The sequence below is a fragment of the Pleuronectes platessa genome, chromosome 12 (assembly GCF_947347685.1).
Source record: "Pleuronectes platessa chromosome 12, fPlePla1.1, whole genome shotgun sequence".
In the NCBI taxonomy this organism is placed as follows: domain Eukaryota; kingdom Metazoa; phylum Chordata; class Actinopteri; order Pleuronectiformes; family Pleuronectidae; genus Pleuronectes; species Pleuronectes platessa.
Window position 1 is genome coordinate 22064574 of NC_070637.1, and position 21551 is coordinate 22086124.

Here is a 21551-nt window from a genome sequence, read left to right on the forward strand (position 1 = left end):
GATTGTGGACAACAAAAAGCAGGAGTCCTCCAATAATGCCACCTTCTGGTTAGAAGTGGTTAATTGTGCAGTAAGAGTCATTTCTGTTCACTGACTAAGAGGAAATATGAGGGTTTCTTAATTATCTAATAAGTTGTCTGGACTTTTTTGTGTGATAATATTAGTCAAACATTTCACCTAGTAACCTCCATTTGGTCAGAATCAGGTCAACAATGTGTTAAAATCCTTTAACAGGATAGAGCTCAGTCATTAGTCATAGCCCACTGGGCCTTAATTCTCATCTCTCCTCTTTCTCTGTAAACACAGACGAGCACCCGATTACGAGGATGGATGGACACAGGCTTTTATACTTTATCCTGAGTGTTGCTGAGCATGTGACACATTTAAAAGCCAGGCATGGTGCTAACCCCTCATTGTAACTGAGTAACAGTGGCCACATGCTGCAAGGTACCAGTACCTAAATGGCTGAGGCCTACCTTATGTTGTCCACAGTGATCATTGGGAACGTGTGATGCAAAGATCAATCCTTTATTTATTCAACAATAATGTATGAAAGACCACAAGGACAGGAGAAAATCATTTGTAGTAATCACTTAAAGAAGTTCAGCCTTTTGGGGAAGATGCTTTTTATTTCTTTAAACATTGGAAATGAGCTGAGAAGATCATAACGTAAAACCACAACAGTCGGGTTTTAGTACAGACTGACCTGAGTTAGATAACAGCTACATTTGTTTTTCTACCTTTGGACAAAGCCAGGCTAGCATTTCCCAGTCTCAAGCTAACAGCCGCTGAAAGTGAAAGTGAATAATAACAACTCCCAAAGTATTTCTTTATCATAAACCACTTGGTCATATTAATTAATACTGAAAAAAGTAATGATAATAAATGACATTAGATCATCAGTGTGGATACACTTGCATCAGGTCTCACAGTAGCATGAGGCCTCCGTGTGTGTGTCACATGTGATCGAAGCACCATAGCTGGTTGTGAGGTCGTGGAAGAGGTTTAACTGTTTAGACTGTGACTCCAGCAGAAACCTCTTTATCTGAAATTCTGATGATTTCTTAGTGTACGAGCTTATTGCACAATCTAGACGGAGCCGAGAGTGTTAGCATCAACATTAGAGGTAAATAAACTCTCTCTCTCTCTCTCCATTTATTTGATTCTACCAAGGAAGTTCGGCTCCGTCCCAGTTGTACGCTTTGCCAGTCTTTTCCATATTCAGTGCGTCTATGAGGCTCATCAGACAGTTCACAGAGTGCTCAGTGCTGAACAACTTGTCTGTCGGCACATTCTTGTGATACGGTCGGGAGAGGTCTGTGCTTACTGTTCCTGGATGTAAGGACACACACACCACCTGAAAAAAACAGAAACAAGTCCATCAGCTTTCTCTCCATTTTCAGAATACCGGAACATGTCTTCATGTGAAGATACGGCAGCAGATTGTCCAGGTCAGACGAGTTCACAACAGGAAAATATCTGGAATATTCAGCATATTACAATGCTGATTTTGAAGATTAGTCTCCACTCTGTCATTTGCTTATTGTATTTATAAAATGTAATGCACCTAGAGGACCTACCTTGGGGCGACCGCGGCCTAGCTCTATAGACAGATTCCTGGTGGCCATGTTGAGAGCTGCCTTAGACATCCTGTAGCTGTACCAACCCCCAAGACCTGGAAGAAGAAGGTGGGGTGAAGAGAAGTTAGATTGGAAGTCCACTGCAGCAAAATATTCATATGTTCTCTTCTGCTTTCTACCAAGGATTTTCTGATTTCCCTAGACTCTTCCTTTCTAAATTGTAGCATAGTTGATGATATATTTTTTCCATCGCAGCTATACCGTTGTCACCAATGGATCCCACTTTGGCCGTGATGTTGACGATGAGGCCGCTGTGCTGCTTGGGTTTCTCCGCGGGCTGCTGACCAAATCCTCCTCCACCCTTCTGAAGGAGGGGGGCAAAGTACTTGGCCATCACCAGAGGACCCACTGTGTTGGTCGTCAGTGTGGAAATGATGCCCTGCGACAGGAAAGAGATTAGGTCAGCACAGATCAGTGGTTCCACAAGTCAAGACTCTTTATGTAGCATGTTAAAAACGACCACAGTCGGAAAAAAATAAGTATATTATTCCAAAACGTACACATTTACCTTCTAATCAAATAATTGAGAGCATGTATCAACATGTGGAGGATGCATATGGACGCACTTGATTTCAATTTTTCTGGATTGACTCCTTTGTAACATATATTGAGTGAAGAGGACTGATCAACTAAAGCAGGACAATCTTACAGCAAAAGATGACATGATCTTGAAATGATTAGGGCTGAGGACTAAGCCGAATTTAAGAATATATTCCAACTATTCTTCCAAGATATAATTGATGACAAAATATTGATATTAAGTATAAAGTTAGGCTAGAGGCTTTTAAAATAAAGGAGTTTGTGTTTGGAGTTTGGAAAGAGAGGATTATGAGGAGTCACAAATCCTGGTGTAGCCTCCCAGTGTTCAAACAGTTGACTGAGCTTGTTCTAGTTATATTTTATGGAACATTATTTCTGATATGAGTAAGATATCTCACTTTAAAGCACATTTATCCTGCACCAGGTCGAAGGAGAGGAGCTCGAACTCCCTGGAAAGGTTGGTTGTACCTGAGCAGACACGTCTCTCAGGCTGGTCTCTCCTTTCCCGGAGGGATGAAGCATCGCGGACGAGTTGACGATCAGGTCCAGCCGACCGAAGTTCTCCTTAACGCGCTGCGCGGCTCCTCGGATGTCCTCCTCCCGGCTCACGTCCAGTCGGAGGACCGTGAGCCTGCCCGGGTGTTGAGCCGCCAGGCCCCGGAGCTCGGTCGCCCCGTCCGGGTCCCGACATGTCGCTATGACGGCCGCGAGGGCTCGGTTCCTCAGGATATGTCTGCAGAACTCCAGTCCCAGTCCTCTGCTGGAGCCCTGAATGAGAGCCACGGGGGCCGCCATGACAGGTGAGTGGCGTAACACACGGAAGTGGATGGAGGAATGTAGTTTGTGATGCGTTCGTGTTCAGACAGAAACTACGGAATTATGCCCCTTATATACAGTCTATGGAATTTTGCCTGTTTTGTATAGTGATAATAGATTAAAAGCAATTGAATGGTATTATTTGTATTATCTTTTCATTGTTTGTTCCATATTTAATCACTATAAATATGTCTTGGTGTCATATTTTTGATGTTAATACCATTGAGGAGAATCCATTGAGGGGAGCCTGAAGGCAGCACGTTTCACAACAAGCAGCCGTGTGTAGGTCACTGGTTTCACACCAGCAAGGCTCTTGCATAAGTGGCCATGATGTACATGTGACAGTTTGCACAATGCTGCACAACACTGAACATATTTGTAAATGTACGACAGAGTTAAGTACAACACCACAAATACTTTTTATTCACATCACATCACCTGTTTGGACCACGAGCAAATATAATTATATTCTTTTATTAGGGCCTGAGCACTGACAGGCACTGCCAGGCGAGGCCCTATTATAATTGTAAGGATTATTTTTATTATTCAGGCAAATGAATTGGATTTTTGAGGGCTTAACATGTTCAAATTCTTACCACAATTTGCAAAAAGTTAGAAAATGGTGAAAATGTACGTATTCTGGTGGAATTTTCAATGGGCCTCACAAAAAGAACATGTTCATATTGACCGATCTTCACAAAAATCGATACACAGCTGTATCATTACCAGACAAACTAGCAAGTCTTGAGCGCAATTGGAAAAACGCAATAGGAAGCCTGCTATTTTGCATTTAGTGGTCATATTCCATATTTTTACTTTGATGTACTTGTACCAGGGCTTACATCAGATCAACTTAAAATTGAGATGAGTGTCATCACAACAAGATGGAGGTCCAAGTTATTAATTTAACTTGTTTTTTGTTTGTATACCAGTTATCTAACAAGCACCTTCTGTAAATAATGGTGAAGTTAAGCTGAAGCAGGTGTTTAATTTAAGGTTATTTTATATAAATATTGATCCTCAAAATGAGGCAAACATTCTGTGTTCATTATTTTCTGGTAAAAATAAACAAAGAAAAAATAGTTCAGTCAAGCAGCAAATAACTTAAGATTAAAATCACATAATGGAAAGACACAGATGAACACACACATATAAAAAAAATACTGAATTAACTGAATAAACTGCTGATTCGGTTGTTTCTCTAATTAACTCTTCCTGTTTTGTCCACCCTGTGGGTTGACGGGGCCCTCTGCTGGTGGAACGTGAAGACAATCAGAGGCTGGAATCTATAAACGTGAACAATCCCAATGTCACATACTTATAATCCACCAGAGTCTTTCGACACCGTCACATGAAGATCCTTTAAATATGAATCAATCTATTTTTATTTTACCAGGAAACTCCTCCTCCTTCTTCTCATCCAGTTACAGTCGTCTTCACAGAATCAGAGAACAACAAGAATCCATATCATCTGAATCTAAAGAGAGGAAGTGTTGGTATTTATGAAAATATTTTTATTGTTGTGACTTAACAAACACATTTATACATAGAACAATAAGCTACATTTTTAAACAGAGAATCACACAAGTGGAACTCACATATGTTTGAAACAGGATATAAACACTATCACTCAATGAAACCATAGAAACAAATACAACCGTGTGGGAAAAGCAGGCAGAGCACACACGCAACCACCAGATGGCGCCACTTGTCTACCTTTCCTTCCGGTGTTATCATGGTTTGGAAAGGTGCCCACTTGGGGCCAATAGCAACAATATGACGCCTCACTGCAATGGTTGGGGTCAGAAGAGGGCGTGTCTTCATTTACATTCTCACTGTGTTCATCTCTTGTTCGTCTTTGTCATTTTTTTGTCTCCACTCGTCACGTAGGATGGACGACTGGTCCTGACTCCTCCAGCGCCACTGACCCCATTAATGTCATCTTTAAAAGTATGACAGGTCCATCAGCTGCTGCTGCAATCAAAGGTGAAATTCATCTGCATGGTGTGAACGCATCCTGATCATAAAGTCACAGGGATTTTTTGCAACCTACTTTTCTGAACCTCAAAATAACAGCTTTGTCGAAGTGACCTCTGGATGTGACCTCTGGACTTGACCTCTGGACGTGACATTGTGCGCCTTTCTCTTCACCTCCTGGTGACTCTGCTGCTGATAGTAAACCTGATGATTCATTCAAACACACAGAAAAATGACATTAAAGTTTCCTGACCTAGTGTCTGAGATTCATTGCCCTGATCTATTTTAAATAGAAACTGTCCTGCTGAGTTTCTGAATCACGCTCAAAGGCTTGCTGAAGAAAACGAAGGATTTTGATGTTTCCACTTTCATTGGAATGAGAGAGAAAAATACTGAATATCAAATTACGTGGATCAGTCTTGAAGCCTCCAGACGAGTCCGTCCTCACATGAACTTCAACAAAAAGATAAACTCTCATCCGCCTGGAGACAAATATCTGAGAACATGTGTGTTCCCATATGTCTTTGAGTTTTACACGTTTATATTAACGATGTCGTACGACGGAAAAGATCGGGTGGTAGGGTTCAGAGTTGAGGTCAGAGGCGTGTCCTCAGAACCATAGAAATACAAACATGTATGCGCATTTTTGTTTGGTGTGTGTGTCTGTATGTGTGTGTGCATGTGTGTGTGTACCTGCACATACCTGAACTTTCTGCTTCTCTTTTTTATCGTCTTTTTTTTGTTGTTACTGTACTTTGTTTTTATTCATGCTCATTGTGTATGTGTGTGTGTGTCTCTGTGTGTGTGTGTGTGTGTGTGTGTGTGTGTGTGTGTGTGTGTGTGTGTGTGTTGCCGTGAGCTGAAGACAGAGTTGTCTCTGACGCAGGCAGAGCTGATCAAGCTGGATCTCCCGCCCATCTCCTCCTCACCTGTAATTATGCCCGGTGGCAAATCTGGCTGAAGGTGAAGAGTTGAAACTTGAATCACACGTGTGATATTGAGATGTGATAATAATCAGAGCATTTGTGTAAGAAAACTACAACGGACAATAAATACTAAAAAAATATGACAAAATACTACAAATTATCATCATCAGTGACTGTGTATAAAGACGATCATATGTCACTTTAAGCACCAACACAAACTGATGAGCAAAAAACAAATGAGTGATGAGGTAAATGTTAAACAGACACCGCTGGTCTCTCTCTCTCTCTCTCTCTCTCTCTCTCTCTCTCTCTCTCTCTCTCTCTCTCTCTTGACACACAGACAGACGCTCTGCAGGGACAGACTGATGCACTGCAAACAAAGGTTTGTTCAAACGGGCAGCAGGTTGAGATCAGGTCAGATGTCTTATATGAATTATCAACACATTTAAAAACAGAGCAAATTTGGTTGAATCCTAAAAAAAGGTTGCACATTTGCTCCTGCAGCCAATCAGAGAGCAGCAGGTTTCCCATCAGCTGCTGATGCTAAAGCGTCGTCACCTGTTGGACGCACCAGAAACTTTTTTGTTATCAAACCTCAATTACATTTCTTTGTCCTAAGGATTTGATTATGTTGATAAGAACATCTAAGGGACATTTGACAATATATCGGTATTAGAACTATTTTTTGTTCACTAATATCAGTATCAACCCCAGAAATTAATTTAGGTTCTAATTCAGGTTCATAAACAACAAAGTGAAGGATGTTTTTTATTTTATTGATTAAGAAATTTAGTCGTGCATCTGTTACAGTTGAGGTTTTTTGCTCTTTAGGCTCAACAATCTCAGTTTAATTGTGTGAAATGATTTGTGAAACTCCAGATTTGACTGACATTTGCTTGTGGATCCATTTGTCTTATTGTTCATGTTGAGTCAGAGGATGAAACACAGAAGACAACAGAAAAAGAAGAAAAACAAAAGGACATTTAGAAGTTATATAATATTATGTAACTCCCATTTGAACCCTGTTAGTTCTCTGGTGTTTGTCAGTTTTGTTATCACGTTGAAGACTGTTGATATAACACGTTAGAGCCGATGAAAGGAAGCTGTTGAAACAGGATCTCTCCTGGGTCAGGTTCTGGTTGGGGGGGCAACAACAGAACCTTTATCTGAAAAATAAAACGGATAAAAAGTGGAACACTGATCGAGTTAAACGTCCTGTGGTGTCAGCTAAGCCTCGGCTTTCGGGGAGACACCAGCAAATTAGCAGGAACAACAGAGCCGCTGTGTTTGTTGTCATTCCGGAGTCAGTTATGCCTGGTGCTGCTTCGCTGTAGCACGGCCGCGGTGACACCTATCTCTGCGTTAAACCAATACGCCGAGGTCCCGACCCCTCCGTGTTTGGATTCGCAGGCCGGGAGCCCAGACAGCCGCACAGCGCTGCGACGTTCGTATCATCACAAGCCTCCGTACAGGAATGCAGCCGAGGCCACGGACCCCACGGTGACCCGGAGTGTGTGTTTGTGTGTGTGAATATACTCACTCACTCATGAACACACACACACACACACACACAGGTCAGGCTGCCTCAACACTCTCTGACAGAAACAACTGTCTCCGTGTGCAGTGGTGATCAAAGGAAGGAGAGAGTGTATCACCGCACCGATACACTCTCTTCACCATGAGTCAGTCTCAGCTGTCAATCAGGACGTCTCGTTTTATCATCAAATAACAAATTAAAACACCTGAGCATAGTGTTATAAGTAAGACAACATCTTTGAGAAGTTGATGTATACTTCAGTCAGCCACTAGGGGGCGATCCAAGAGGATTTGGCTTCACTTTTCAGAGCTGCCGTGCTTTAAAGGCACAACTTCCTTTTTCTTCTAAAATGAATATCTAGACAGATGTGTGTTGTTGTGTGCAACTGTTACAACTTCCCATCTCACAGATGACTCAACCACTTCATCATCAAACGATTTAACGCCACATGATGCAACAGGTGAGTCGTCCTTGACAGGTTAAAAAAGGAGAGTGAGATGGGGGGAGGAGGAGGGACGGGACGGAGAAGAGAGGAGACAAAAGAGAGGAGACAAAAGAACAAACTGTTTTTTGTAGACATGTGACTGAAGTCAGTTGCATGATCCACTTTTTCTGTACCAGCAAACCCATCAACATGTTTTCTATGTCTTCATAACGTCAGAGGGATCACTGGGGAACATCTCTTTCATGGCGTGGATCAGCTGAGTGAAACATCGATTGTTCATCCTTCCTGAAGAAGATTCTTGGATGCGTCGGCGGACTTGTTGGGACAGATTCTCCCCGGGCACTTTGACTGACTGGTTGTCTGACTGACTGTCTGCCACATACCAGAGTACAGTTCAAGAGTTCAGTTAATTCATGAACTCTGGTGGGGCACCACACCCAGCCAACGGCACGTTAAAGCCCTGTGTGTGTGTGTTTGTATGTGTGTGTGTGTGTGTGTGTGTGTGTGTGTGTGCTGTTTTTCCCTCATGCATTCGTGATTCCACAGTATGCATGGAAGTGTTTAGGTTTGTCTCTGCATGAATCTGTGTTAGAGCTCCTGTACACACACACACACACACACACACACATACACACACACACATACACACACACACACACGGTCCACCCACACAGGTGTTTTCACTTATTCCCGCCTGATCGAGCTGATGTGTGGCTGCAGACATGCAACCGTTTTACATGTGATGCATAAAATAGATTAAAAAACAAGTGGAAATGAAAACATTTGAAAGTGGTTGGGAGAGGTGTAAAACTTGGTGTATTGATGAAGAGAAATTGTAAGTTTTGACATGATTTTTATTAAAGCTCAGTTATTCTGCGTCCGATGCTTCAGTGTCACGCTTCAACCAAACAGTACACAGGTGAAAAAACAAGAGGCAACAGCAATAAGGGCGGGACGAGCTGATGACACCAATCACGGAAATCCTCTGCTGCCCCTGATTTAGGACACAGCTGCAGTCCATGGTTTACCTGTAGACTTTAGTAAATGATGACGCCCACATTCTCTTCCTGATTGGTTCTTAACAGTCACATGATGAATACAATGAGTCGCTAACACTCAAAAAAAGTTTTCACCATCACTGTTCCTCCTTCAGAGTATTTTCTGTGCCCAAGCAACCCACTGCAGAGGAGACCATCCACTTCCTGTTTACACCACATGACCAGTGTATGTGAACGGTCATGTGACGTGTGTTCAGTTGCAGATCTAAGTGGAAACATGTTCACATCAACTAAAAGCAGCAAAACGCTTGTTGTCTTGATCTCTGCAGGAGACAAACAGTGCAGGAGAACCAGGAAGGTCAGAGGTCATGGTCAGCCTCAGCCTCAGGGCCGTCTGTCTTGGTCAAGTACACCGCGGCGGGGCAGACATGGAATTGAACTTGTGACCTTGGTGGCTGCAGGTTCAGACTGTGCTCAGGTAAACATGGAGGTGAACTCTAAATTGTCCGAGGCGAACGCAGCGTTGGTCTTCCTGAGTGTGACTGTCTCTCCGAACGACTCTGCAGGCGTCTCCAGCTCCTCCAGGCTGACGGCTGGAATGCTGACATAACAGATGTTGTCTGACAAAGCCAATAATTATCTGCTGTACAGCTGTATGTCCGTACCCGCTCTTCCTCCTCCCTCTCCACATCCTCCTCCGCCTGCTCGGACTCCTTCTCCACGTACGCTTCCTCCAGCTGCTCTGCACCTAAACCAACATTTACCCCCTGTACGTCACATTCATCTTTTATCTCAACTTCCAATGAAAGCTTCTAAATTCAGTAGGTGCTTCAACAATCTAAAACACAGAATATTCTCACCTCCCTGTCTGGAATCTGCTGCTCGTTCTGGTTCATTCGTCCAAGTTGTTTAACCTGAAGAATAGAAGTGAATGAAATCTCACTCAGGATTTAAATCATTACTTTGTCGAAGTGAAATCTGTTTGTGCAAATTCATTCTGTTTATTTAGATCTGATTTGGTGAAATCTGAGGCCTGTTGGTGGCGCTCTGAGCTCTGCTGAGTGATGCTCAAAGAACAGGAACAAGAACCTGCTGGTTATTTAATGGTGTCCGTGCACAGTTGAGTGTAAAGAAATAAGATGTTGATCTCACCGAGCTGCTGTGTCTCTGTTTTCACACGATTCTGTAAAACGCCTCCCTCACGCCGCCGTGTTATAAATAAACCCGACCTCTGTTTGTGGAGGTGGGCGGATCGTGGTGACGCACCACTGGAGCCCGTTGGTAAATTTTTTTCCAAAGACCGCTCCTTTACCTCATTATAATAATTAAGTGCTCTCCCAATGACCTGAAACAGCCGTTTAGGGAAATGGTTATCGATGTGTATCTTTTGTTGTGGAGCTGAACACAAGCGATGCAGGTCCAGAGAGGTGAGGGGGGTGAAGGGGTGAGGAGGTCAGGTACCGAGGACAAACCAGAAAATCAAAACAAGACGAATCCTCCTCTCTGAGACGGAGAATGTTCCAGATAAATATCAACATTTAGGTTTGAATTTATCTACTTCTTATGGGAACACTTATAAATGGTCAAATTCACATTCACACAATGCCCAGCAGCTCATTTGTTAATGTGACGCCTCAAATTCACGCCTTCTAACATTGTGCTTTATAAACCAATGAACTTTCAAACTATTTGTTCACTAACCTGTCACTTTTTATAAACGTTTTAATGATCAACCTGCAGAATCACCCGGGTTTAAAATGACATTATCTATTGAACGGCATTGAACTCATGAATTATCACTTCAACACGTCTCTTCTTCATGTTAAATAATAGATTTTCATTATTTTTGTTTCGTGATATAAACCAATCGTCTGTTTAAAAATCTCTATCATGTCGACAGTGAAACTTTGATTGAAAGTGAAAGTGAAAGTTTTTCTACTTTGTTTTTACCTTTTCTTCTTCTACCTTTGTTCAAGGACAGTTGTTAAACACCTTTTTGGTTCATTACTGCCACCTTCACCTCCCTGTTCAGTCCTGAGGGGGCTGGGCTTCTCCTCCACCTGACAGGAAACACCTGAGCTGATAAGAGGTCTGGATTGTGGTTAAAGTAGAAACAGGTCGTCGATTGGAACAAGGAGCGACATCCTCTGTTCTCAACCCTGAACAAGAGGGAAACTACCAAAACGCCCTTTGAACAGCAAAAACCTGTACGTCATGATGTGTGTAATTTCCATGTTGGACGTCATTTTCGAATAGATTTTAGAGGGCGGATCATAGTTCATAAAAGAGAAAGGTAAAAAACTCTTATGTTAAAGTAGTTTGGTAAAGTTTAGCTTTTAAGATGATTTTTAAAACAGAAAGTAAAGTTTCTAGTGTGAGAGTCATGGTGGGCGTCCAGAGGCCCCGCCCACCTCCATCTTCGGCCACAGGCAGACAACCTTTAAAATGTTTAAATGTTCCGTGAGTTTTTATAGTGTAACAGTTTAATTTTACAGTTGTGAACACATCAGGACGGATGAACTCCCGCTGATCCTCCACAGCTGCCGCAGTCCGTCTTTATCCCTGGAGTCACACAATGGACCCAAACTGACTCAGTGCAGAAAAGGAAACGTAAACTTTCAATTACACGTATGAAAAAAACGAAAAACCACCAAGATTGCAGCGTTGAGGTTTTTCCTCCGTGACAGCAGCAGCGATGGAAATAAACCTTAAGAAAACACGAGGTTAAATATCTACAGACACACACACACACACACACACTCTCTGAGGCCGAGGAGCCACCAAGCGTCTTATCCCAGTCGCCATCTGACCCTGTTTTCTCCCTCATTTCGCAAATCGCCGTCCTTATCGCGACCAGGACCTGTCGCTGAACCAGAAAACACAAATACGAGGCTGGAGCCGAGCAAGAAAGGTTTTTTATATCTCAGAGGAAAAGAGAAAATAGATTTGATGGGACGGATAAAGAAATGGTGGCAGATTTACAACATGAGTCACTGTTTTTAAAATGAGTTGGATTCTACTTGATGAATTCTACTGAGCGCAGCAGCTCTGATGGATGTGAGGCCATCACAGGTTCACGAAGAAATTAAGAACTTTTTTGATCAGGAGGATGAAGGGACGCCCTCTTCACTAATCTCAGGACCTCCCAGGTCTCCATCGATGACCTCAGGTTGACCCAGAGCTCGTGAAGTGTGGTTTTAAATGAAAGGGTTGTTATAAAGAGGTCCGTGTTCGTGCCCTCGGTTGGTTTCGTACAGGGTCTGAAGCTGGAGACATCTGCAGTCGACTCGTTCAGTCACCGTCACACATACACAAACGTCCACAGAGGGGTCGCGAGTAAATGACGAGATTTACAACACAAGGTTCAAACGTGGAAACTTTAAATCTGTCGGTGAGGACAGCGACATATGAACAGCTGTTTGATGTCGGCGTGAATCTGCGTGTCCCTGCTCGTATGTAACTATGACGATAGCCGTGTTACAGTTCAGGGGACACGCCTTTGTTGGCTGTGAAGTCTGAACTGAAAAGTCTGGTTTCTTTTGAACCGTTCTGACTGTTGCATCGCTAGATTTCGAGCTGCTGCAATAACAACAAATAATCAATGGACGTCTTCTTCTTCTTCTGCTTCTTCTTGTTCTTCTCCTTCTTCTTCTTCTTCTTCTTCTTCTCCTTCTTCTTCTTCTTCTTCTTCTTCTTTGTTCGGTTTATTGGCGGCTGGCAACCAACATCAAGTAGCATAACCGTCAGACCAGGTCCCGCTGCTGAACATCACGTGTTGTCCTTTGATTCAAGCCGCACTTTATGAGCAGCGAGTGGGTTCGATCTCCTGTGAGAAGCGTGGAACTGACTGAGCAGCTTCAACTGTCACAATCAGGTCCGGCGAGTTGAAGAGTGAAGCTGAACTGTCGATCAGTTCAAAAGACTCTGAAGTTATTATAAACCAGTTTATCTCCAATACTCAGCGGGAAACTTTCAGAATGTGAAGAATTCTAAACAGAGTTTGGTGGATTTGTTTTACGGCAGCAGCTTCTGGTTCAGGAAGCAGAGGATCATGGGTAATATTTACGTGGGGGACGACCCAGTCAGAACTCATCACATTGATAAACTTTGATTTTCTACACATTAAAACCACGTCATCACTCAGACACACAGACCAGCAGAAATAATCACCACATGCAGGGGGCGCTCTTTATCAGTTACTATCACATGGTGATGCTTTAAAGTTTTGAACAATCTAATTGTTTTGTTAATTTAGAAACTGATTTTAATCATAAAGCTCCTGAGCCTGGGTGGATCAGCCTCTGTCTGTGTGTTAAAGCAGCACTTCTGGGATCAAGTGAGTCTGTTGTCCCATTGTTGCGTCTGTTGTGTTAGAACAGCGCCAGTCGGGATGTGTTGAGTATGTTTTGTGTTGTGTTACGTCCCCGCTCCGGTTCCCATGCAGCCTCCAATCAGCTGACCGGTCACTGACCTGCGCAGCCGGTGGCATCGGAGTGAACTCTCGGTTCAAAACGTCGCCAAGTTCACACTGACTGAGCGTCAATCAGATAACGACCTTGGCAGAGCTACGGGGCCCTGCAGCGTACATAATTAGGCCGGGCTGTTTGTGTCCCATTAATTTTCTGCCACATAGCTTCACCCTATTCTCTGCCTGTCAATGAGGGCGGTCAGGTGGAGGCTGGAAATGCCTGGTGACCTAAACGTGACCCCTGCCGTGTCCTCTGCGCTGACGTCCACTGGGACCTCAGTCGCGACCTCCTGATGAGTTCTGTTTGGAATGAGGTCAGGACGCTTGTTGTGGTCTTGCAGTGATTCCTGGTGGTTTTAAGTTTTATTAGTTTTTATCAGTGTCACAGCGTGAAACGTCATCCTGGTTAAATTTCAGTCACTTTGGTTCTATGTTTTTTTCCCGGTTGCAACGGATCTGAGTCAAGCCCCTGACTGCCGCTGAGGCTCATGGGTATTGTAGTATTTAAATCCATTTGCACATTGACAAAAATAAACAAAATTCAGTATAAAAGTTTCTCAGCCAACCTCCACACTCTGTCACTATAAAACATTATTTTTTTCAGGATTTTAAATATTATCTTGTTCATAAAATTCAGCCTGCAGTCACCAGGGGGCGATGGAGCAACGTTCTGCCTCTGCCGCTGACTGTAAATTAAGATGGACGACATGACGGCTCCGCTAAAGTGAAGCCAAAGTGTCAGAATTGTCCTCTGGTGGCTGGCTGCAGTATTGGTCATAAACTCCTCCTGCTCCATGTTAGCAGATGGGACACGGGCCAAAGTATTTAAAGAAATTTAAGAAAGGTGTTAAATAAATGTTTGTCAAAAAATAGTTTCTGTCATTTCAGGTAGGTCATGTTTCTAAGATCCCCCCCCCCCCCCCCCTCCCCCAGTCCTGGCTGCAACCCAATAATATCAATAGCACAGTGTCAGGATTTTATGTTTGTATGAATATTTAGACATTCAGTTACAGTAAGAAATATAAAATTAAACATGATGAGAACAAGATACTTCACCATCTTCTAATTTACTCTTTACATCGACTGTACAGCAGCTACACACTCAACACACAGGACAAATATATACAGACTCCTTAAAGTGGAGAAAGTGCTATCTCCTTCCACAGATCCATCGTACGTAACATTTCACAGCGCGTCTCAGTAGGCTTCAAAACCAACACACACACAGTCTCAGAATTAGACCAATAATAATAATATTAATAAGTTGACTCTCAGTGAACGCTGCTCTAAACAAAGACGGTTTCTAACAGAGAAACAAGGTTTTCTGGTCTTTACAGGTTAGTGTCTCTATCTATTCATATTACAGAGAGTGAAACAGAAATGATACATCTGCGTTTTAAATACAGCTTATTCATAATGCTACTTCATTTCATACACACAATAATAGCACTTTTAAGGATATACAGTATAACACATTCATATTAAGACAACAGAGTAGTTTTTTATGTATTGAGACGTTCAGAGAAGTTCCTGATTGTGAGTTAAGATCAAGTGCAAGTTCCATCAGTGAACGTGTTTCTGTGGTTTCTTGTTGCATCGTGGGACTGAACGAACGTGAGTCCAGATGTTTCTCATCTTTCTGTTTCTGCTCAGGTAGAACATGTCCACGTCTCAGGTATCGAAGGCCAAAGATGAAAATAAAAATGAGAACAGAACAAGAAACGGATTCGGTTAAAAAAATCTGGAGAAAATCAGGGGCAGAGTTTCCCAGATGCAAAATTTGACCAGTTGCACTTTGTGATATTCAAAAAAGCTGTCAGAGAATCGATAAAGTTTCATTAATTTAAATACAGACAGCTCTCGGATTTCTGCTCCACGTGCACGACCACAACTAGTTTCGAGGCAAAATTAACGGCACATTTCGGTCTCGGATGTCAAACTAGATTTACTGTCCCTGTCTTTATATTTCAATAAGTTAAAATGTATTTACAGACTAAAGATGCAGAGAATATGATATAGCTGAAAGCGACTTTGCTTAATTGACTGTAAAACACCATTTATTGGTGGAAATGATGTTACACCTGACCTGTTATTAATAGCTTTCAGAGACTTAGCGCTTCTTACTGATGTGACCTTGATGCATAAATAAATAAACTGAACCGAAGAGAAGATGAAATGCTCCGAACTACCAACGTAAACCTCTTCTTCATCTCCTGAGTGTGAAATACAAGCGTCTGGAAAATATTTACAAAAAGATATTTCACAAACAAGCTTATTTTGTTCAGTATTCAAAAATATGAATTTACAGATATAAGTTAAGATATTGATGTGGTGATTCCTCTTTCATTGCCTTTGAAGAACAGGTTGATGCTGGTACGACCTGCTACCAAGAGGGGGTGCTGTCACCAAGGTTCCACAATGAAAAACCCGTCACACAACCTGGAAAGGTGTGTTTTTTTGTAGTGTTTTTTTGCGTTATCTTATATGAAGGCTAGCAAGAGACGCCAGTAGCTAACACTGGTGCGTCTGCACAGGCGAGTCGAAGGAGGTGCCTGTGTGTTTATTCTGTTACAGGTATCAGTTGTGTAGTTGTGTGAGTAGTTGTGTAGTAACGTAGCTGTAGCTAGCGTTACTAGCTTCACTGATCTGTTAGCGTGTTTGTAACTTAATTTCTTGGCTCGATGTGCATCCATGAAATCTTGTATATATATCGCCTGATAGCCCCATGTTGTCGCCAGGTAATTCACACTGTTCGTGTCCATCGAGACGAGGGGGGGGGGGGGTGAACTGCAGCATCAATCACCGCGGTTATGCCTCCTTTATCGTGTTCGGCGATATTTCCAGAATCAGGATTTGAGGTAAAATTTCCTCTTGACTGAGTTCTCTCTTTATGTTTTTTGAAAAGGTTCGTCAGGCTGAGTTTGTGTCTAAAGTGTGTGGTTGTACGTGAAGTGCACGTGCAGCCCGTTCACCGGATGCACGATCGGCACCGTCTGCATCTTTGGAAAGTTCTCTGTGGCCAGAGCCCACTTGCAGGTTCCGATCAGCTCCACAGTGAGAGTCTTTAGGATGATCTGCGCCAGTTCCTTCCCCACGCAGCTCCGCACGCCGCCGCCGAACGGCACATAGCTGAACCGAGCCGACTTGCTCTCCTCCCGGTCCGGACCGAACCGATCTGGGTCGAACAGCTCCGGGCTCTGGAAGGCGGCTGCGGTCTCGTGGGTGTCACGGATGCTGTACATTACACTCCAGCCTTTAGGGATCTGGTAGCCCTGTGAAATAGGAACAAAGGTTTTATCTTTACATGTTGTTAAATCTTATCAAATCTCCACAACTACAAGATTTGTCAAATGCGATTTCCTAAAAAATGAAGGGTTAAGACGGATCATGTAGAAAATAATAGTAATAACCTTTTCATAATAAATATAGCAAACTGCACATCAAGGGCAGAGGCATTTTAAGAATAAAACCGATTTCCTCTCGAACAGGATTTGTTTTTGAAGATCGCATTAATTGTTGAAATACATTTGTCTTGTAATGATCATAAGGCTCCACAAGGAGGAGCTGTGCAGTTATTAACAGATCTCGCAGATCAACAGTTAGAGTTAGAGTCGCCCCCTACAGGCAAATATAGTTAGAGCTGCTGCTGTGAAACTAGCTCCACCTTCAGGCGATAAGTGTAACAACAGAAGTTTTTTCTTGGACACTTTCCCGAACAGACTTTTGACGAGAGGTTGATCTGTGTTTTGTGTTCTTTTCTCCAAACCGACGCCTCGTTGTGGCGTTGCCGATCTATCGCTTGTTACTGTGAGATCTTTGTCGACCCAAACCAAACGCCGTCATATGAACAGTGTCTGGGACTTGAACTTACGTCTAATTCGAACGTCTGCAGGGCCGTGCGGTAGCCACCGGACACCGGCGGCAGGAAGCGCAGCACCTCTTTGATGACAAAGTCGACGTATCGCAGCTGGCTCAGCTTGTCCAGGCTCAGGTACGGTATGTGAGACTGGGACAGCGGGAAACCATTGTGGTCGCTGGGATTCTGACACACTTCGTTCAGCAGGCAGGTTGTCTCTGTGACGCCGGCGTCGGGGTCTTTCTCGGTGGTGGTGCCAGAGGAGCTGAGACCTCTGGGGGGTTCGTAGGCCAAGCCCTCAGCCTCCAGCTCGATTCTGGCCTTCTCCACCACCGCAGGGTGCCGAAGGAGCTGCAGAATCAGAGACGTGGAGGCGCTGGCTGTGGTGGAGTGAGCGGCGAAGATCAACTCCACTGCTGTTTCCTGCAAGAGAGAGAATTGGAAAATTATTTTATCTTTTCCCACTGATTTGAATTAGTTTAGTTGATATTCCAATTCAAAATTCAGAATTCAGAATTCAGAATTCAGTTCCAGGTCAATCCTTTCAAAGTCGTCAAAACGGAGCCAAATTTACCTGAGCATAAAGACGTCTAAGAGCATCTGGGGTAAGGCTTCGCAATTATCAGTCAACAACTTGGACACGAAAGTTCAAACAACAATAAAACTGGTTGTACTAGTCTCAACTTTCAGAATCATAACTTTCAGGCTCTGTTACCTTCAGCTCCTGGATGCTGACCTCCTGTCCGATCTCTTTGGCGCTGGACAACATGTAGTCGAAGGCGTCATGATACCCGTCATCCGACTGCTGCCGCGCCATCTTCTCCTCGATGATTTTCTCCATGTTGGCGTGCAGGATTTCTCTGGCTTTAATTCCCTGGAAAGAGAAGCGTCATATAAAATGAAATTGGATCCAAATTAACTTGTACTTTGTCTTTTAGAAGCTGACTCTAAGATGCCGGACACCTCAAATCCAGCAGAATCAGCTTCTGAACTTGACCTCTAGTTCTATAAGGTCCTGTGCATCGTCCTCACAGTGTCTCACCTTGCGGAGGCCGCAGAGCGGAGCGTCTATTGGGAGTGAGAACAGGTTGTTCATCAGCTGCTCGAAGATGCCGGCCAGGTACACGATCCGCTCCTCCTCCAGCTGCAGGCCCAGCAGGACCCGGACGGCGATACGGAACGTCAGGGACTTGGCGGCGCTGTAAACGTCGATGGAACCTGGCGCCGAGCACCACTTGGCGATTTCAGACTTGATGACGTCCTGCAGCCGGGGAAGGAAGGACTCCAGGGCCCCTCGGCTAAACACTTTAGCCAGAATCTTGAAAGGGTTAAGGAAACAAAGAGAGAGGAGTCGTAAAAGTTATTACCTGGTACACGACAGTCAACACCTTTGAGGGAGTACTGACGGAGGAGGAGGACGGGTGGGGAGGGTAAGAAGGATGTAGGTGATAAGATGTGACGGGAGGCAAAGGAGACAACAGGACGTCAGAAGAGGAGAGAACGAAGACATTAGATAAGTAGAATTTGAGCATTGAAAGCTTTTATTTTCAACAATTTTGGAATTGTTTTTCTGTATCCATAAATGTTGACTGCTGTTGAGACGACAAGGAAGCATCGTTGTCCTAAATTCAGTGTTTCTATCTTTCCTTCATAATCCTCTGAGTTTCATGTCCGAGCTCTTAAATGTTCCAGTTGTCAGTCACTTGACACACATGCATCCAGAGTTTACACAAACTGGAAAAGAAAACTCGATCCATCCTCCTCATTTATGTAAATATCAGGATTTGATTTGTGAACCTGAACTGAAACCTGTGAAAGTTCCTCCTCTTACCTTTCTCTTCCTCTTGTGCAGGTCCCCGATGGAGTTGACCAGGGTGTTGGGCCCCAGGATGATGCGGGTGCTCTGGGGCCACTGGGTGCACACCAGGCTGTGCTCGCCCAGCAGGATCTTGCGGATGTTCTCAGCCCCCGTGACCCTGATGAGGGGCTTCCCCAGCAGGTGGGTCTTGAACACGTTCCCGTGACGTTCTCTGCGGGAGATGTGGAAGTTGGAGCCCTGGAGAGCAGAAGCAGAAAAGTAGATTATAAGGGTTTGTCGAATTTAAGGTAGATTTATGACACTTTAAAAAGTATGTATCCAAATTTTACTTCACTGCAGAAATACCTTCTGTCTGGTTTTGATCCAGTTTAGAAATATCTCTTAAAAAACTGGTCGAGATATTTCAGTGACATTTGTTGAAAATGGATCAAAAACAAAACGCTGGTCTGCATTATTGTGAATTTCAGTCTTGTTTTCCTATTGATAGAAACATTAATTTTGTGATTGTTTGTTTTTAGATGCAGGTGGTAAACAATAAACCAAATTACACCCGAGCAGGACTGTGCAGCATAAGGATGCAGTGACTTTCTGTGAGAAATGACTATCAGCCCATTACGTGGGGACTGTCCACATATTTTTGGCCAAGCTTGGAGTTAGTCCGCCATCATTAGCGGTTAGAGCTTTAAAAGACGGTGAAAAGCGGATGAGGAGGGAAGGATAGAGGGATGAAGAGACGAGAACATTCCAGACAGACTGAAAGAAAGAGGGAGGAAGAACAGAAAACGTCTGTTTCTGCTGCTGAGCATCAAGTCCGCACATGTCGCATCAGCAGCAGAGGCTCGGTGTGAAGAATCTGCGGCTTTTCACAGATCCCACACATCACATCATCAATTATGATCAATAATCAATAAGCTGTTCATTAAAAACCTGGTGCAGATCTGCACAGGTTACACACACACACACACACACACACACATATACAAACATACACACATGCACTCCCACACAGACGCACACACACTGACGCGCAGGACGGGTGAGCTGTGGTTCTTGAACACTTGGAAAGAAAGGTACAGCGACCCAGCGGTGTCGTGTCTCACCTGGAACAGCCAGTGGAAGGTCTCTCCGACCAGCGGCCAGCCCATGGAGCCCTTCGGCAGCGGCAGGCTGCTCTCTTTGTCCCGGGTCAGGCTCCAGCGGAGGCTCCACAGCTGCTGGGTGAGCGCCAGCAGCAGGAGCGCGGACAGCACCGAGGTGAGCGCGGCGCCAAGAGCCCACAGAGCCCCGAACTGAGCCTGCAGGGTGATCATCTCCGAGCCGGTCCACTTCCCAGCATCCACCTGTGTCTGGAGCCCGCGTAACGGCGCCTCCGTCCCGTCTCAAAGTGTCCGGCGGCCGTGCGTAAAGTTGCTCCTGCGTCTTTCTGCTCCTGCGGCTCCTTATTGTCCCTCGTTCCTCCTGTAAACTGTCCCAATAAAATAAATAAACCTCCAGCTGCAGCAGAATAAAAAACAGAGATGAAGATAGAAGATCTAAACAAAGACTGAACCGTTACACACTGATCTACAGGCTGGCCCGCGACCTCCTGGTCCTCCTGCTGATGCTCTGATGACTCAATTAATAATAATAATTATTATTATTATTCTCTTGCCCACATCAGAGAAAATACCATGTTTTGTATTTTTTTTTTAATTGAATTTAGAACAGAATATTTTGGCTCGTACATTCTGCGGTTACATTCATATTCTTCTTTAAGAGTTTTCGCAGACAGACGCGCCTCATGAGACCGGATGGATGTGCGCACACACACACATACACACACGCACACATTTATGTATATACTTCAGTGTGGATGAAGGACATGAAAAACGTGCCTGTGTGCAGAGAGGAAACTCCCCTTCATTCCGCTGCTCCTCCAACATGATGAGTAGCTGTCAACTATTCCAAATAGTTTTACAGGTTTACATGCGCCGGCTTGTCTATTAGGTTATGCACCTTTTTATAGGTACAGTTCAGGGGGCTCAGCCACCCCCCGGGCGGCCCGAGCTTTATACAGCAAAGGCAATAAATCAGCGTTTAAAACCCGGAGCGGGGATTTGAATACAGTGGCACAGTGTGGAGCGGATTAAGAGAGAGAGTGCCAAAGTAAACTGCAGGCGAGTTGTGAGGAAGCGACGCAGAAACAAGTTGAATAAAAGCAGTGAAGCAGCGGGTGTGTGTGTCCGCGGAGGAGCGGACTTACCTGCAGGCAGCCTCCCGTCCGCGCGCAAGGCAAATCCGCTCAAAGCTGCTCTCCGTCTGAACCGGTGAGCGTGTGTCCGTGCGCAGGGAGCGGGCTGCGGGGGGTTTTATAGACGCGGCCGCACGACATGATCCACCTTCACACGGTGACGTCGATCTGAATATGTTAAACAGGCTCGTTTCATCCACCGCGAGCACCGAGCACCGGGGAGAGAGAGAGGAGCCGCGCAGACAAAAAAAGGAACAAAGTTTGGAGACGCAGCGGTGCGCACTGAGGGAGAGAGAGAG

General features: G+C 44.2%; 2 protein-coding genes across 2 annotated transcripts; both read right to left on the minus strand.

Annotated features, from left to right (window-relative positions):
* Positions 1-609: 609 nt before the first annotated feature.
* Positions 610-2975, minus strand: zgc:65997 (uncharacterized protein LOC794398 homolog). Its single transcript, XM_053436408.1, has 4 exons — positions 2649-2975; positions 1842-2019; positions 1581-1675; positions 610-1357 (listed from the first exon to the last, which is right to left on the minus strand). The coding sequence occupies exons 1-4, from the start codon at positions 2973-2975 to the stop codon at positions 1166-1168; spliced, it is 792 nt and encodes a 263-aa protein (XP_053292383.1). The 3' UTR covers positions 610-1165.
* A 13241-nt stretch (positions 2976-16216) lies between these two features.
* On the minus strand, positions 16217-20332 carry LOC128453566 (cytochrome P450 26C1). Its single transcript, XM_053436533.1, has 6 exons — positions 20123-20332; positions 19035-19259; positions 18246-18521; positions 17919-18077; positions 17219-17626; positions 16217-16619 (listed from the first exon to the last, which is right to left on the minus strand). Exons 1-6 carry the CDS (start codon positions 20330-20332, stop codon positions 16275-16277), a joined length of 1623 nt encoding a protein of 540 aa, XP_053292508.1. The 3' UTR covers positions 16217-16274.
* Positions 20333-21551: the final 1219 nt, after the last annotated feature.